Source organism: Apodemus sylvaticus, chromosome 4 (genome assembly GCF_947179515.1).
Source record: "Apodemus sylvaticus chromosome 4, mApoSyl1.1, whole genome shotgun sequence".
Classification (NCBI taxonomy): Eukaryota; Metazoa; Chordata; class Mammalia; order Rodentia; family Muridae; genus Apodemus; species Apodemus sylvaticus.
This window is the reverse complement of record NC_067475.1, coordinates 55,311,195-55,330,194: the sequence shown is the minus strand read 5'-3', so window position 1 is coordinate 55,330,194 and position 19,000 is coordinate 55,311,195. Positions and strand designations below refer to the sequence as shown.

Sequence of the window (19,000 nt, the reverse complement as noted above, 5' to 3'; positions counted from 1 at the left end):
CGGTTCCTACAGTCTTAATCAATAGATGGCAAAGCCCAATTCTCTGCTCTCTCCAACCTCGGGCTGCAGGTAGGAGACAGATTTAAGCCTTTGTCACAGAAGCTAATTTTGAGAGCAATGAATGAGAACAGGGAGGCATTTCTTGGACTATGGAAACCCCACCCTTCCCATGCCCGACCTGAGTCTCTTGTACCCGAGTGTCCAGGGGGCTGGAAGTGGGTCACTGCCATGAGGAGATAGGTCGGGGAGGCCAGTCCTGGAAAGAAAAGATTGGCAGTGTTATTGATCAGAGTCATTTACCTGGCCTTTCTGTATCCAGCCACGTTACCAATTCAAAGGCTAACACCCACCCTCAGCTCTCTGACCCCACGAATCATTCTAGTTACTCAAAAGACAGCGAGGAAAGGGGCTTCCTGTCTTCTGCTCATCTCTGCTGAGCTCAGGACCCACACTTGATCTCCTACATGCAGGAAGGTGAATGGAGAGAGCCGCAGAGTTTTCCTGTCTTCTCCTCCACTACCCTAACTGCAATTGTTCCTTGCTGCTGGCCAAATTCAGGAAAGAGTTCACCTCTACAGGACTTCTCACTTTAGTCATTAACTTTTAGGAAGGGATCTATTAACTCATGGAAACACTTGGCTAGTTCTTTTTTAACCTAGTTAGCAAATGAGAAGATGTGGGCCGTTTTCTTACCTTGTCTCAATGTAAGTATTAGTCTGGACTATTACACTGGAAAGAAATAAACCTCAAAGGTCCCCAAAATAACTGCTCCTAGCCTGATGCGCCAATGCCTACACCTAGGAAGGTTCCCTGTCTCCTGAGGCATGAAGAGTTCACTGGTAGAAAGGCTTCCCCTCACCTTTGTCACCCGTTTCTCTCATCACCGTCTCACCATACCCAGGTTCCCTCCCCCAATAGTCAAAGATCACAGCCAAGTCCAAGCCTTTTTGCCACATGTTCATCCTGTTGACTCTGGTCCTGACCCAGGAAACACCAAGGAAAAGCTAAGTCCAGAGACCCTAGCCCAAACCCCAGCCAGCCAGAAAAGCAGTCCTTGAGATCATAAACCAGCCCCAAGCCTTATTTCCCTCCTGGTGTCCATCATGACTCCAGCCTTGGTGAGGGGGCGGGACGGAGGTAGCTGTCCGACATGATGATGTCGCTGGTGAGTTGCTGCTCTAGGGACTCTGAGGTCTCCTCGGCAATCTGGCCTGGGATTCGAAAGTCAACAGCAGGGGGTGGCTCCCGTTTAGGGCTGGGTAGGGGCCGAGAAACCCAGTTCTCAGAGGTCCCCTGGAGGAACTGCAGGAAATTCTCCTCAATGGAGCCCTCACGACTAGGTAGCCTCAGCTCCTCCTCCGGAGCTGCCTTGAAGAAGCAGACAAACTGTTTGCTAAGCTCGCCCCGGATCTGACGGTTGAGACATCCGTAGAAAAAAGGGTTGGAAGTGAAGCAAAAGTAGCCAATCCAGGTCACCACGTTCTCCACCTGTCCTGTTGAAATGGGCTGCGCGCTCAGGGCAACGTAGAGATGGAAAGAGAAGTAGGGCAGCCAGCAAAGCAGGAACTGCCCCCCTACAGCCAGGAGGACCACTGCTGCCTTCCCACCCCCGAACGTCCGGTGAGGGGTGGTCTGGTGAGCCCCGGAGTTGGTAACCATAGTAGAGCGGCTACTGAGAGACTCAGAGCGTTGCCGGGGCGTCTCCATCCACGTGGGCAGCGGCCCGTGTTGCATGGCAGCCACACGAGCCACTCGAAACATGCTGCAGTAGACCACAAAGATCAGGATCAAGGGCAGCAGGAAGTAAAGAACAGCGAAGACCACCACAAAAAGCTGGCAGTAGGCACTACGGCTCCATTGGAGAGAACAGCCAGGGTTAACGCTGGGAGCTCCTTCCTCCCAGTAGACCCTTCCCAACACTGGCACAGAAGCCATGGCCAGGGCCTTTACCCACACGCCCACCAGCACGGAGGCCACCAGCCCGAGTGTCATGCGCACCTCGTAGCGCATGGGGTGGACCACATAATAGTAGCGCTCCACATTGATGGCAGACACCGAAAGGATGGCCAGGCTGACAAAGCAAACGCTCAGGAACAGGTAGAGGCGACAGGCCACCTCCCCAAAGAGGGCATGGTCAAAGAGGGCAGAGCTGGAGAGCATGGCTAGGGGCATGAGGGTCAGGGCAGCCAGCAGGTCCACCAGACACAGATGGAAGACAAACACAAATTTTCGGAGGGCGGGTGTCTTGGCGATGACAGCCATCACAGCAGCATTGCCAGCCACAGCAGTGAGATCCAACAGGAGCATGAAGAAGAGGGCCACAGATTCCGAAGCCACGTCCCGTAGTCCCAACTCCGGAGCCCCGCTGGCAGTGGAGGGACCTGGGGTTTGAAGGGCCCTTCCCAACGTGGATGAGTTTCCTGATGACTGGGGGATGGGTGAGGTCTCCATGGGGCCGAGAGAGGACCCCCAGGGCACTTTCTGTTACAGGCCCATCCCCCATCCTACTCCACAGCCCTGGGATGTGAGCCCAGGTCCAGGCTTCCCAATTTCGTTGGGGGGCCTTCTGGAGCCTGGAAGGCAGGCTCTTAGCACCAGCCTTCCAAGCTGGGCGCCTATGTAGACAGAGTGCCAGGCCAGGCTGCGCCAAACTCAGGAGCTCACGTCCAGTTTCTGTCAGAAGGTAGCCGCAGGGTCAGCCCCTGGGACGGGAAGTAGCCACCGTGGACGGGACGGATCCTCACATACTCCACAGTGGCCCTCAGAGTGGCCTCTGGCACCTCTCTTCTTGATTTCTTTTCTAGTTCTCCATGCCCTTTGTCCCTTTTGAATTCTAAATCCTCCTGTCTCCCTTCTCCAGGGTCCTGCTTTGCTCTAGGACAGTGCTGGCTTTAAGGTTGGTTTTGTGAAATGTCTGATTTTCTCATCAGAACAGGGAGTAGAAGGATCATGGGACCGAGCTTCTAGTTCCAGGTCTGGGTTCTACTCACTCTGCAACTCTTCCGGACTCCAGTTTCCTCATGAAGGCATCTGTAGAAGGAAGGAAGGACACCTATGTTGTAACTGTTCGTAGGGTCTGGTCTGTTAATAGTACCAGGCATGCACAACAATGGCCGCATGGTGCTCTACCCACGCCAGGCCCTGGCCTGTGCACGCAGGGTCCATGGCTCATCCCCAGCCTCACACAATTCTATGAGACAGATGGTCTCCATGTCTCCACAGGCAGACCTGCAGCCTAGAGAGGCAAGGAGCACACCCAAGATCGTGGAGTTCCATGCAGTGTGGCTCCACCGACAGTTCTTTTGCCTCCGATGCCGCTCTATGCAGGAGAGGAGCCTCCACATCAACTAGAATCTAGCAGGATTTCAGTAAATCATTGTTGAACAGACCCCGCTAACGTCTCCCCCCATCACCCGGAAAGGTCAACTGTACCTTAGTCCCTACTGATATCATCACTCCCAAAACAAAGAGCCGCCCAGTTTGGGACTGATGAGGTGCTGCAGGGGAGACGGTAGCGCCAGCTCATCCACGCCTGGACTCCCAAGGCCAGAGGACACAGGCTTCTGAAAGCCGTCCTTCCCGACCCACCCTAGCTTCTCAGGGCTGCAGGATCCTGGCCAGCAGAGGAACGGCAGCTCCTAACCTCCCATTCCCCAGCTGCCCACGGCGCTGGTCATTGCAACTAAGCAAGGCGTGCTCATCCCAAAGCCCTCTTGGCTCTGACCTCTCCCCATGGCCACAGAACCAAGGGGGAAGGTAAATGTCCACGTGAAAAGGGCGAAGGTGTTGTGGGCAGGGTAGAGGACTGCCATCATAGAAGTAGGTCCGCATAGAGCAGAGAAAGCCAGTCTCTGCTGATCAAACGGCAGGTCCCATCTGAGTTATCCGTCATCATCACATTAAGTTTGCATATAATTAAAATAGATTGTCCCCAGTGTAGTCAACTTACTTTCATATATACATGAAATATGTATATGCTATGTATTAAACCGTATATTACATATTAATATGTAAATATATATTCCCTCCATACAGTGTGCTGAGTTATACAGTGGAGAGACAAGCCACAGTGCCAAGTCTGATGGCTGTTCTGTAGACAAGTTAAAAGTTTCCTAGGCCACACTTTCTGCATCTGTGAAATGGGAGGGTTGCACTAGAACACCACTGAGCTGCCTCTGTATAGCATTTTAGTACTCTGCGAGCTCCTGGAATGGGGAGCACCTGGTGGTGGCTCTGCTTTGAAAAATCTATCTTCTCTATAACTGCAGTGAAGAGAACTACATAGCCTGCTAGAGCCCCACTCCTCTCAAAGTTATCTTACATCACCATAGGTTTCGGGTATTGGCATAAAGCTTGCACTAATCCAACTTCTAACATGCCACACATACTTTAGGTGTTTGGTGCAGTTCTTGTGAGTTGAATCAGACTCAAATTGACTAATTGAATCCTCGCCCCAGAGTACAAACTCCTGAAATATTCAGTCAGTCATCTGCGTGCCAGCCAGGGGATTCTCTTTTGAGGCGGACAGCCCAGGCTTCTGGATTTGCGGCTTTCCTAACTTTGGACAACTGCCTAGAGACTTGCCTCTCTCCAGGGAGATGTCAGATTCTCATAAGACAGTCTACCAGGGGAAAAATGTTGAAAAGAAATCTTAGAGAATGCATCTGTACCCTTTACTCCCAAACCCCCGCATCCATTCTACCTGGGAGTGGGGCCTAAAAGATGTGGTACTCAAGGAAGAGTCCACCATGTGCAGAAGGACAGCAGGAGTCCAATCCAGCAATACCCAGCTGCAGAGAAAAGCAGACATGGTTTTCCTGTGGACACATGGACACGGAGGGTGCTATGCAGCCATGATGGAGTCTTAGGCAGGCAGGCACTGGGCATTTTCCTTTCTTATAGTTCCCTCCCCAGCCCCTCCCCCCCAGTCTTGTCAAAAATTCTACAGTGACTTCAAATTTTATGGCTTTCAATTTACCTCGTAACAGACACACCATATAGTTGGCTACTTAGTACTCTTTCACTGATGGAGGGCTATGGGGGGAGGGCAGTGGTGTGATGGCTTCACAGGGGAAACCCAAGGAGTCTGACTCCACTCCCAGATCATGTCATCATGCCTCAGTAGACGCTCGCATCCTCCCACTGCTTCCTCCGGTACCACCTCCTCATCTTCAGGACCTTCGAGCACCTGGAAGGCTTTGCCACTGCAGGAGGGCCATGGGGAGGGAGCGATGTCCCCGCTTGAGGATGTAGGATGTGCACGTGTGCCTGGCCCAAGGCCACAGAGGTGCTGCCGGGATTTACTTGTACCTGTTTCTCACATCCAGAGCTTCTATGCCAAGCATCAGAGCCTGGCCTGCCTTCAGGCAGGAACATGGGCCTCTTAGGCCAGGGGAGATTTCCAGGGGCATTCAACACCTCTTCCTAGCAGAGCTGCCGACGCCCAGGACTTAGAGACCCATCATCCAGGAATGCCGAAGGGCCTCTTCCAGGGGTGTGGGGACCTATCTCTATGACACTGAGGGAGGCAGACTGAGAACGCTGTCTCTTGCAGGGTGTAGTTTCTCCGACCAGCAGAAGATGATCAACCTCCCATTTCTTGGATTTAGAGATGCCCGCATGCCAATACTACCTTTGGGACACCGGAGAGCCCATCCTGTGACAGAACTGCCCACCACAGCACAGGGTGGGCTGCCCCTTGGAATGCCACTCTTCTGTGAGCTGAGACAGCAGTCACCACCAGGCCCTGGGTCTGCCCGGCATTCCTGGCCTAGTCGGCAACTCCTACCTTTGCTGAGCAGCTCCCAGCTCCTATGTGATAGCCCTTCTCAGCTGATGCCTCTCCAAGGCTGCTGAAGCCTGGACCACTGCAGTGAGCGGAGAGGAGCGAGGCAGCCAGCAGAGCAGGATGCTCAGAGAGCCTCTGGGTCCTAGTGGCCTCCTGCTATCTACCAACCCCATAGAGCCACTTCTGGAGCAGGCAGCCAGGCCTCAGGGCTCCCAGACAGAGTGTTCAGAAAGCCCAGTTCCTCATACTTCTTTCAGGATTCTGGGCTGCATCTCAAAGCTTCCAAGAGCCAGCTGATGGCAAACAGGCAGGGGAAACCCTCCCAATCATTCCTGGTTAAAGAAAAAGCCCTAGGCACTTAATAGCTGAGTTACCTTGGGCAAGTCATTTCCATTTGGCCTTTGTTTCTTACATGTTCAATAGGATTACAGGGTAGATGACCCCCAAGGTTTCTGGCAGCTTTATTGTTTATTGCCTGGTTCTGTATGATACCAGAACAAGGTGCTTCTATAGTTGTCAGGTCGGTGTACAACCAGAACTTCAAGATGGAAAAGCTGAGGCTCCTGAACCTCATCTGTGATTTGATCCCCTTAAGAAAGCAACACATTTGTGCAGCAGACAGCTTAAGGGGTAGCCGTGGGATTGAAGAGGCTCAAAGGCCCTATCTTGACTGGCACTTGTTGCTGCCCGAAACAAATCACTATTATTTGCTTAAACTGTATGTTTATTTGGAACACGAAGCTCTGGGGGCTTATGGAGACAGGGAAATCTAATATCTCCTGAACGACCTTCCGAACAGCCACACCTCTGCTTCCTAAACGCAGAGCAGAAGCCAGATTCTCTGGAAAGCCCAGGTTAGCCTGCATTTGTAGGGTTGGACAGAGCTGGGAGCATCACTCCGAGTATAGAAGGAAGAGAAGGGGTCTGACCTCCTGCTATGCATGAAGAGCATTGTCGGTGACTGGTACCAAGGATCGGATGCTAAAACAGCCGCTGAAAATGTCCACAGGTCATCGACTCAATGTTTTCTCTCTTTTAAGTTTGTTCTATGTGTACAGGTGTTTTGCCTGCATATATGTATGTATACTGCCTGTGTGCTAGACACAGAGGTCAGAAGAGGATGTTATGAAACTGGAGTTATGGATGGAAGTGAGCCACCACGTGGGTGGTGCTGGGAACCAAACCTGGGTCCTCTTTAAGAGACACAAATGCTGAGCCAACTCTCCAGCTCCAAGGTATCCATATTCTTTCTGATGTGTTTACAACAAGATGGGGGGTATGTTCTATGGCGGGGTGGTGAGGTATGGGGAAGGGGGTGTCTCAGCGGGCCCATGCCAAGGCATCCCTTCCCTCTGAGGGACCAGCCACACAGAATAGAGTTTATTCAGGGCATGGGCAGGGGAGTTGAGGGTAGTAGAGGCAGAGAAAAGGCAGAGAGAGAGTAGAGGAGTAGAAGCCGGCCATGAGCACGCAGAGAGAGGGGGAAGGGAATTGGGAAGGGGAGGGGGAGGGGGACAGCAGGAGCAGGAAGGTAAGAGAGGGAGGAGGGGCAAGCAGCCCCTTTTATAGTGGGCCAGGCACACCTGGCTGTTGCTAGGGAACTAACTGTGGGGTACAGTTTAGCAGAATGCTAACTTTGTTCCTTCCTTCTTTCCTTCCTTCCTTCCTTCTTTCCTTCCTTCCTTCCTTCCTTCCTTCCTTCCTTTCTGTCTGTCTGTCTGCCTTTCTGTCTTTCTTTCTTTTCTTTTTTCTTAAAGGTTTTTCAAGACAAGATTTCTCGGTATAACCATGGCGTCCTAACACTCATTCTATAGACCAGGCTAGCCTCGAACTTACAGAGATCTTCCTGCCTCTTTCTCAAGTGCTGGGGTTAGAGGCACGGGCCTCTGGCTGGTATCTGTATTCTTGAGGCCATTGCTCAGAGTCCATCGCCCCACATAGCAGAGCCATGAGCCTGAAGAGAGAATCTGGATCAGATCTAGAGCTGACACAGCAGCCTTGTGGGGGAATGTCCCGCGCAGTCAACAATTCCTGACTCCAAAAGGGAAATCTAGAGTTGTTTACTAGACCCAGACGAAGAGCCATGAAACCAGCGACTTTCCCAGGGAGCTCAGAACAGGCTGGCTTCTTTAGGCTCCAAGCCAACAACCATGAGAACGGACTAGCCTACAGCTGGTGACTGACTCCAGCAGTCGCCATCTCTGAATTCTTAATGAGTGGCAGACATAACATACATCTTTGGTCGTCACATCGGTGCTCAAAGCAGCACCTCTGGGGAAAAGATGACACAAGGTGATGTGACCTCTAGTTCAAATACAGCCAGAGCCAATATGTGGACCCCATTCAGTTTGAAAATAAGGTGTGCTCTCAGGCGTTCCCAGCCTCTCTGGGGTCCTGATGTGACACTTAAGACAATAGCACAGATTGATACAGGACCTAGAACCTCTTCCAGAGACAGGGAGGGAGGGAAGGAGGGAGGGAGAGAGAGAGAGAGAGAGAGAGAGAGAGAGAGAGAGAGAGAGAGAAGAGAGAGAGGAGCGCAGACACCATTGTTCCAACAGAAATACAGACTAGGGTCAGGAAACCGTGGTGGTTCAGCTTTGGGTGTGCTCTGCTGGTCCAAAGGAAGACCTCAGCTTCTGAGATGGCTGTGCATTAGTTTTTCCATATATGCAAAAGTCAGAATTCCTTACTCCCCAGTGTGATACAAAGGCTCTGAAACAGAGTCTGCTTCCCAGGGAGCTAGGACAGTTACCCTGGCTGGCCGATTAGCTGGAGTGGGGCCAAGGACAAGGGCATGAGCCTACGACCAGAAAGCACTGAGAAGAGGGGATGAGGGAAGCCGTGGGTTCCTGCATCTTCTCAGGAACTGGAAGCTACCTTGGCTCAGGGAAGAGAGAGAGGGACCTGTGGGCAGGGGAGGAAACTGCATGCCTAAGGCTGGAGCAACCAATCCCAGCCGTGCCAGCAGCAGCAAGTGGCTGCCGTTACCCCAGTTCAGCAGGAGTTCAGAGTAGCTATCAATATTACACCCCAGTTGTAACCCATTTGCTTATTTAGGGTGATATTTATTTATTTATTTATTTGAGTACATCTGAGATTTAGTTATTATTATATGTAAGTACACTGTAGCTGTCTTCAGACACTGCAGAAGAGGGCATCAGATCCCATTGCAGATGGTTGTGAGCTACCATGTGGCTGCTGGGAATTGAACTCAGGACCTCTGGAAGAGCAGTTAGTGCTCTTAACCATCTCTTCCAGCCCTGTTGGTTTGTTGTTTTGTGTTTTGTTCTTGGTTTTTTTTGTTTGTTTGGTTTTTTTTTTTTTGAGACAGTATCTGGCAATGTAACCTAGGCTAACCTTGTATGTATGTATGTATGTATGTATGTATGTATGTATGTATGATCTTCCTGCCTCAACCTTCTAGATGTTGAGATTACAGGTCAGAGCCACCATGCCCAGATCAATTCCTCCAGTGCAATGGGGGAGGTGAGAAAACCAAGGAAGAGATACTGGGTGTGATCTCTCAGATCCCACCAACAGCCCTTGGTCCGGTGTGCACATGTGGGACCCCTGTCACAGGATGGGGGGAGGAAGACCCTCCTCTCCACAGTGCCATGCCTCCCGTTGGTCCAGTGTGCACACCTAGGACCTCTGCCACAGGGCTGAGGGAAGATCTCCTTCCTCAAGGGGTCAGGTGGAGCCCTGAGAACCGGTTGCCCCCATCCTAAACTCCTCGAGCCCCACCCCCTCTGCCCAGCCCTGACAGGCTTTCTCCATCCCACCCACCCCCTTTTGCCCAAGATGCTGACGCTGAGCAGGCTTCCCTTTCCTCTGTGCATGTCAGTGTTGAGCGCGTTCTGTTCTGGATGTCATGTCGGCTCCCACCTCCTCGAAGTGCCTCCTCTGTTTAGTGATATCCCTGTCTTCCTTCCCTGCCCCTCTGCTTTCTGTCAAAGCCTACTCCCAGGAAAGAGCTTGATCAATCTGTTCAGATGGAGAGGACCTTCACATGTTCTCTCTCTGAGGAATACTAACAATTTAACAGACAACAAAGGGAAGGCGCAAAATGTTACGACAGGAGTGTCCCTAACATCTCATTATTATGTACAGAGGGCCCATTAAGCTGCCTGCTCTCCTGTCTGGCCTAACCCAGCACTGTGTCTTTTCTGTACCCATCTCCATCCACTGGACCCCCAACCATTCCACCCTGACACAGACTCCCAAAGCGCAGGCCCTCAGCTGAGGTCTCCCCACTGTGGCTCAGGCCCCAGCTGTTCAGATTCCCGGAGCATCAGTATAGTGTGTGTGTGTGTGTGTGTGTGTGTGTGTGTGTATGTGTGTATGTGTGTGTGTCTGTGTTTGCACCTGCTCCCTGCCCCCACCTGAGTGGGCTGGGCTGAGGGGCCGGAAGAAAGGCAGAGGTGAGAGCCTTTCATTCCTTTTCCGCCCGCCCCCCCAAGTCTGGCCTACACCCCCTGCCAGGAGCTGAGATCCAACAGTATATTCAGCCTGCAGCTGCCGCTGGTCATGTGAGCCCATTGCTAGGTTACAGGGACCCAAAAATAAATCCTTCCCAACCAGATTAGAAAGTGGGGGCCTCGGATGAACCAGGCTCAAAAGAGTGGCAGGAACATCCACAGTGAATGAACAGGTCTGGCCATGCTGGCTGCTTCCTACCCAGCAGCCAGTCTCAGCCCTGGACCCCCAAAGAAAACACGCAGACAGCTTCAGGTTCCCTAACAACACAGCACACAGGTTTATGGGCTGAGTGGCCATCTCGGGGGCAGTCAGGAAGAGCCTCGCTTCTCTCTCAGGAGCTCGCAAACAACACCCTCATCAGCCTCCCCACCCCCACCCCACCCCATGCCCAGCCTCACCCCATGCCAGAGCTTCATGCAGAGTGTCACTGACCATTTGCTAGGACCTGGGGGACAATTAGTACCAGTTGTTCTTTTCCAGCCAGGAAGAAGGCACAATGCTGGATCTTCCACACAAACACTTTCCTCATCCTGGGTCAATTTCGATTTCTCCAAAAGCAGAAACGGAGGCTCGGAGGGTTAAGTGGCTTTCTTCAATGCCACTAGGATTTTCTAGGATTCAGCATTGCTCTGATGGAAAATGGGGTGTGGAAGAGGGCAGGAAGTACAGCAGAGGAAAGGGGAGAGGTTCATTCAAAACTCCTTCCTGGGGCCTGTCCAGTTGCCCCCACTTGCTATGAATTAGGGTGTTGCCTCCACATCTGCCTCCTCCAAGCTGGATCACAGCTTATCCAGGACACATACCACACACAGGCCCTGCCGGTGCCCCCTGCCCCTGTGATCACAGGCTCTGGTCCTTTGGTGGAGACTAGCTCTGTTGTCTGTGTCGAGGCCTGAGAAGCAAGCTGACAGAGTTAGGGAGTCCAGCTCCAATCTTACAGGTGAATAGGCCCAGAGAGAAACGTATTTGCCTCAGGCTGCACACACACATGCACACATGCATATACAAATTAGTTGGCCATGGTTGGAGTATAGTCCCTGAGGCAGAGCATCCAACAATTTATATGCACACAGAGCATGTGTGCATTTATGCATGTGTGCATGTGTGTGTGCCTGTGTGTGCATGAGTGTGTGTGATCACGCACATGCAAGCACGTTCGTGCATTATGTATGTGTGGGCACTCATGTCACACTGCACATGTGGAGATTAGAAGACGGTTTGTGGAGTTGCATCTCTCCTACCTTTGCATGGGTTCCAGGGATCAAACTGAAGTTGTCAGGTGTGGCAAGAGCCATCTGACTCCTCATTTTGTTTTGATTTTTTTCAACACATTTATTTTCTTTGTGTTTGTATATGTGAGAAAGGGAGAGGGAGGGAGGGAGGGAGAGTGAAACAGAGGGGAGAGAGAGAGAGAAAGAGAGAGAGAGAGAGAGAGAGATCAGAGGACAACCTTTGAGTTGTTCTTTTTGTGCTGTGGGTCTCAGGGACCCCACTTTGTTTTCCGTTTATTTGGTGTTTTGCTGTTGTTTGGAGTGTTTGAGACTTGATCCTGGGATCAAGCACACACAGGCCTGTATGGTTTTGTTTGGTTGGTTTTGTTTGTTGAGACAGTGATTCACTATTTAGCTCTGGCTATCCTAGAATTCACTGTGTAGATCAGACTGGCCTTGAACTCACAGAGATCCTCCTGCCTCTGCCTACCAAGTGTTTTGATTAAATGCGCCATCACTCCCAGCTTATCCTAGCTTGTTTTTAAATGAAGAGTCTATGAATCAGACTCACTCCTTCGTGCACAGCAAGCTTCTTACTACCTGAGCTGTCTCCGTCCTCAGTTCACACATAATAATTGTATGTTTTCACAAGGTACAGTCTGACATTTTGACAATTGTATACAATGTGTTAACAGTTAGATCGGAGTAATTATCATCACTTCACACATGTATAATTTATATCTTTTACATATTTACTCATTTTTATGTATATAAGTGGGGTATTTTGTTGTTTGGGGGGATTGGTTTTTTTCCATTTCTTTTTTTTTTTTCCTGAGACAAGGTTTCTCTGTGCATTCCTGGCTGTTGTGGAACTCACTCTGTAGACCCAGGCTGGCCTTGAGCTCAGAAATGCCTGCCACTGCCTCCCAGGTTCTGGGATTAAAGGCCACCACTGCCTGGGTGTGCATGAGTGCTTTGCCTGTGTTTATACTCATGTAGCACATGAATGCCTGGTACCTATGGGGGCCAGAAGAGAGCATCTGATGCCCCGGAACTAGAGCTAAGGATGTGAGCTACCACTGTTGTTAGCTGTCAAGACAGACACTGGGAATTGAACCCAGGTCCTCTGAAAAAGGAACCTGTGCTTTTAACTTCATCTTTCCAACTTGCCTCCCATTTATCATTTATCTACATTGAAACATTCAAGCTCCTCTGTAGGAAGATGGTTTGTTTTGTATTTGAGGCAGGTCCTTATGTAGCTCAGACTGATTTTGAACTCCTAATCCTTGTAGCTCAGCTTCCCAAGTGCTAAGCTTGCAGGTTTGGGCCCCCACACTCAATTCCAGAGGGTTATTCTAGAGTCCATTAGTTTCTGACCACAGTTACCCTGCTGTGCTGTAGGAGAATAGAAGCTTCTTCTGGGAGGGGCATTAACTGTGAGTGACAGAAGGAACCTGAGTGGGTGGTCCAGAAGAAAGGCACAGGCTTAGCAAATCATGGAGAATGGTGAGTCTAAAATCATATGGGGGAAGGGGAGGGCTGGAGAGATGGCTCAGTGGTTTCTGCACTTTCAGAGGTCCTGAGTTCAATTCCCAGTAACCATATGGCGGTTCACAACCATCTGTGCTGGGCTCTGATGTCCTCTCCTGGTACACACACACACACACACACACACATACACACACACACACACCAGGTCTGGGCAGAGGTGGCACATGCCTTTAATCTCAACACTCTGGAGGCAGAGACAGGTGAATCTCTGAGTTCAGGGCCAGCCTGGTCTACAGAGCAAGTTCCACAAAACCAGGGCTACAAAGAGAAACCCTGTCTCATAAACAAAACAAAAACAAAAAAACAAAATAAAAACCCCAGAACCTTTGCATGCTGCCTCATTCGCTGCCTCGAGTTCCCACGAGTGTCGACTCTGTTGTAGAGACAATCTTGATTCCTCCGTCCCCTCTGGTTCTTACATTGTTTCTGCTCCCAGGATTCCCTGGGGCCTGAGGGAAGAGATTTGATGGAGACATCTGTTTCAGGCTGAGTATTTCAAGGTCCCTCACTCTCTGAATGTTACCTCACTCTCTGTATTGTTCCCATCACCTTCTCTAGTGATGGCTGAGCAAGGCGCTGATCTGCGTACAGCAGAATGGCGTTAGGAGTGTTTGCTACATTCTTTTAATCCAACAGTAGTGCCTGGCTTTACCTTAGGCCCTAAGCTATCTAAGGTTCTTGGTCTCCCACGCAGTGTCCCGTGTGGGTTAGCTATCTGCCATGAATACAAATTGAAATGAAAGTGTAGTTTTCTCCAACTGGAGTCTCACTGTGGAACAAACTACTCTTAAGGGTCGACTGTGTGCCCAGCGGTAGTGGCCAGCAGGAAACAAAGCCAGCTGCAGCTGTGGTGCTTCCTCGCTCCATGGTGTCAGAGATTTTTGTTTCTTGAATTTCCCTCTGTGTGTCTGTGTCTCTCTCCTCACCCTACAGGTCCTTTGTGTGTTTCCCAGTTTTGTGTTTTTATGGGACTCCCGAGTGTGCCTGTGGCTCTCCACATCCGTGTCTATTGTTTCCGAGTTTCCTTGGGCTCTTTCCTTTAGTTTGTTTTGTCCTATTCTGATGTGTTTGATTATGTTATATTAGATTACATTATAATTGCTTCTTTGTTTTCTAATGAGAGACAGAAAGGGGGCAGAACCAGAGGAGGGGAGGAGCTGGGGGGGCAGAGGGAGGGGAGCTGTAATCAGGATGAATTGTATGAGAAAGAAGCCTATTTTCAATAAAAGAGAAAAACATATCAGGAGCCCTGAATGGAGATGCACCCTTGTAATTCTAGCACTCAACAGGCTGGGGCAGGAGGATCATGAATCCAAGGTTAGCTTAAGCTACGTTTGAGATTGTCTCTAAGAAACAGAGATCTGAGATGGCGGCTCAGGTCAAGGCAATTGTGCTGCAGGCAAGAGAATGTGAACCTGATCCCCAGAATTCATGTGAAAAGAGAGGGCATGACAGCAGGTGCGCGTGACCCCAGGACTGGGGAGGCAGCAGCAGGGGTCCCCAGGGCTTTTTGGAACAGCTGGTTTAGCCTTAAAGGGTGAGCTAGGGTCACCATGAGAGACCCTGTCTCAAAAGAGATGTGTAGGGGCTGGAGAGATGGCTCAGCGGTTAAGAGCACTTCTGAAGGTCCTGAGTTCAAATCCCAGCAACCCCATGGTGACCAACAACCAGCTATAACGATATCTGATGCCCTCTTCTGGAGTGTCTGAAGACAGTTATAGTGTACTTACATATAATAAATAAATCTTTTTTAAAAAAAAAGAATAAAAAAAGATGTGTAAGGTGTTGGTATCAGAACCTCTGAAACCTGTGACATCACATAGGCAACAGTGTGACCTACACACCTGTTGCCAAGGCAATGACTACCATATTCCCAGAATCCACTTGGCTCACCTCCCACCTTTACCTGACATCACCATCCATATATAAGAGGAACACCCCTTCCCCTCTCTCTTCCCCCTCTTTTCTTTCCACCACCACCTTGCCCTTTCCTCTCTCAATAAACCTCATGTGAACTGTTTGGCCTGGTATGGTCTTTCTGGAGCTGCTGCCTGATGATCCCAACATAAGGCATTTCCAAAGATGACACGCAAGGTTGCTCTTTGGCCTCCACATGCATGCACAGACATGTGCACATGCACTAGTCGCCCATGACCACACACACACACACACAGAGAGAGAGAGAGAGAGAGGGCAGGGAAGAAGGAAGGTAGACAGATGAAAAAGAAAAAAGGAATTATCAAGACGTTCGTCTTGAGTTATTCACTTGACAGGAAAATCATTCGTACACAGGAAACAAGGGAAAATAGACAGGCAGCTCTACGGAGTTGTGGGGGTCTGGTGAGCCTGGCTGAGGCGTGTCAGGCTTGGACAGCAACACAGCAACATGTGGGCAGGGAAGCATGGGCCTAACCCCAGTGATCTTTGAGTCAATGGTTAAGTATGGCCGAACCTACAAGTCCTAGAGAAAAGGTAACTAGACATGTAGGCTTTTCCTTGTGTTTTGATACCAGAGAGAGAAGCATAACGTGTCTATGTCATGAAGGAGCTAGGACTTGGGACCAATAGAAAAGAAAAGTCAGACAGAACACAGAACAGGACAGGTCAGAGGGTAGGAGACACAGAGATCAACAATTCTCAGGTTTCCAGTGGAGCCTTTAGACCAGGTCCCTGGTTCGATCTAAAGGTCCCTGGTTCGATCCCGGGTTTTGGCACCAGTTGTCGCGTCCACCCTCGCCGGCAAGGAATGACGCAACACAGGAAGATCTTCTTCGAGCAGTTTACTCAGGATCCTTGTACTTCTTCTTCTCCCCTGTACTTCTTCTCCCTCCTGTACTGCCTCTGCCCACCAGCCTGATCCACAGGGGCGTGGCACCCAAGGTCAGCTTCAGATGCCCATCTGAAGACCAACTTTAGCTCTGGCCTAAGAACAAGGAGCTGAGCTGATTTCCCTTCTGAAAAGAACCAGCCCCGGGTGTCTGGCCTCTTCATCTTGGAGCCACCTCTGCTCTGTCTCTGGGGCAACCTTTCAAGGTTAGCCTAACCCAACCAGGCCCTAGTGGGCGCCAGAGAAATCTAACTCTTCCCTCCCCAGGCTGGCCACCACCTCATGATCTTTTACCTTAGCAATTCTTCATCCCTCCTAGCTGTCTCCCTGTACTTCCAACTACCCACAATTAGAACTGTGCCGTACTTGGCTTTCATGCCCCTCTGACCACCACACTTAAACCCTGAACGGCTCCTTGCAGGTCGAGAGATGTCTTGCGAATACCCCCTTGGAGTGCGTGATAAAGGGTGCTATGTTAAATCTGTTTTTCTTACAGTCTGGCTCTAAGGAATAATCTTAAGAGAGTCCAAATCCGCCGGGCGGTGGTGGCGCACGCCTGTAGTCTCAGCACTCTGGAGGCAGAGGCAGAGGCAGGCAGATTTCTGAGTTCGAGGCCAGCCTGGTCTACAGAGTGAGTTCCAGGACAGCCAGAGCTATACAGAGAAACCCTGTCTCGAAAAAAAAAATCCCAAAAAAACAACAAAAAACAAAAGAGAGTCTAAATCCGCTTCAGACTGAGGCAGGGGGACTCTGGATAAGAAAGATCAAGATGGGAAAAGAACCAATCTGCGATGTTTCGAGGCCCTCAGCCCGCACTGGTGGATTTTAGCCACAAGAGGGCAGTGTTGGCCACAGAGCTCTGCTGAGTTACTACAGTGTCTTGGTACACAGCTCTTCTTTGCCAAGCCCACACCTACTTGCTTTATCCCGAGGCTTGTGGTCTTGCGGGCACCTTTTCACATGGCTGCAGTCTCATGTGTGAAGGGTGGACAGATCTCCTAAGAGAAAAGGCTGTGGTGAATCTGATGAACTGAGGTCCCCGCAGCACCCCTGTGTAAGCCTCAGCTTCTAATGGATAGTTGAATTGAGACTGCTGACACGGGACTGTGGTGTCCGTGCGTACTTTGCTCTGAGTTAGCAGCTGTGGTCTTTGGGTAGCTCCTGGCTCCACAGCCCTGACAGCTTCAGAGGCTCACTGCCTGGGCAGGTGGGCTAGAAAATGAACGAAAAGGAACACTTCTGATCTCTCCAAATGGGTCTCTTCTTGGAATCGCAGCCAGACAGAAATAGTACCCGAGATCTCGAGATGGGCAAGAAAGTGATAACCATAATCAACTGGGTCTGACTGGTTTGTGTTTGAAGTTTCAAATGATGCAATGGCTGGGAATACACACTCTTTAACCCCGGCTACCCCTAAAAACCATGGGGCCATATTGACTTGCTCTGAATTAGAGGCTACAGAAATCCTAGCCCCCCTCCCTCCAGAGCCTTGTTGAGGATCCTAAAATAACTCCTTCTCCATTCTTCCGACTTTGCTCTCAGCGTCCCCTGAACTTAGAGAGCACAGCTCACTGCCTGCTCACCCCTCAGGCAGCCCCGCCCACACACCCATGGTTCTCGCCTTGTGGCCTTGTGACCTTCTGACCCCAACCATTCTCTTCCTGGTCCTGAAATTACACACCAGGCCCCTGGAGAGTCTCTGTGGCACCTCAGCTTCCCTGGTGGGGCATCCGATCTGTCACCCGGGGCCTGACCCTCCAAACACAAGGCGTGGCCTGTTTCTTTTCCCCAAGCTCCTGCTTCTTCTGACAAACGATGTGTCCCATTTTCTCACCTTTTCTGCCTTTCTTGTTTGACTTTTTTGTTTCCCTCCTTTTGCTTCTTCCCTCCCTCTCTCCCTTCTTCCCTCCTCCTCTCCCTCCCTCCCTCCCCCCTCCCTCTGAACTCTGGTCAGCTCCCCACTCTAGAGTCTGCCTGAAGGTGCACCTTTTGTCTCCTCCCCTGCAGTGACCACACTGAGAAGCTGATCCCTGCCTCCCTGGCCCAGGGTATAAATAGCAGAGGGAGGCTGGGCCAGCGGCCAACCTTGCCTTTAGCCTCTGGCTTGGCCATCTGGGACCTGTGTCTGGGAGAGTCCTCGACAGAGCCTCAGGCCTACAGAGCTGGAGGGGACCAGGGCTGAAGACCACTGCACAGTAACTGCCAGCAGAGATCAGGATGTGACAGCAAGCAAGGGGAGCACACACACACCACACACACACACACACACACACACACACACACACCACACACCACACACACACACCACACACCACACACACACACACACACACCACACACCACACACACACACACACACACACACACCACACACCACACACACACACCACACACCACACACACACACACCACACACCACACACACACACACACACACACACACACATATAGGAGAGAGAGAGAGATGAGAAAGGAGGAAGAGGAGAGAGAGGGGAGGGGAGAGAAGGGAGAGAGAAGAGAAAGGAGGGAGGGAGGGAGTGAGGGAAGTGGAGAGAGAGGAGAGAGAGAGAGAGAGAGAGAGAGAGAGAGAGAGAGAGAGATTCTGCAGCCCCTACTTCTGCTTCCCTAGATAGACTTCTGGGCCACAACCCCTCCCAGTGGCCACTGGAGGGCCGTCTGTTCCTCCAGGGCGCAGATGCAGGGGCCCAGGTGGCTGCCAGCAAAATGCAGCTGGAGACTGGAGTGGAAGCTGCCCCCTCAGGAAACAGGCCACACGTTCACCCCAGCCAGTTCCCGGCCTAATTAGAGACCGGAACGGCATTGATCGTCCCTGAGCTCATTATGTCACAGCTGGGGAACAGCTGGCCAGTCTTTTCCAGGCCATTAGCTGCGCCATGAAGTGGAGAAAAGGCGGGGGTGAGCGAGCAGGATCAATACCCTGTCTGTGTGTGGGGGAAACAGCTCGGTGGCTGCCTCCCCTGGCTCTCCGGCCTGGGTTTCTCTCAAAGGCTGCCTGCCTCCTGCTCACAGCTTCAAGTTCACACGTGGAAGCTCAACTCTAACTATCTGGGAGCTTGGGGAGGTAGACTCACTTTGGGGCCAGTGCTGTCCCAGTTCTGGGGACCATTCCAACCTTCTCTC

General features: G+C 51.1%; 1 protein-coding gene across 1 annotated transcript; it reads right to left on the bottom strand.

The window, feature by feature from the left end:
- Nucleotides 1-1,101: 1,101 nt before the first annotated feature.
- On the bottom strand, nt 1,102-2,466 carry Gpr61 (G protein-coupled receptor 61). Its single transcript, XM_052178527.1, has one exon. It carries the CDS (start codon nt 2,449-2,451, stop codon nt 1,102-1,104), a length of 1,350 nt encoding a protein of 449 aa, XP_052034487.1. The 5' UTR covers nt 2,452-2,466.
- Nucleotides 2,467-19,000: the final 16,534 nt, after the last annotated feature.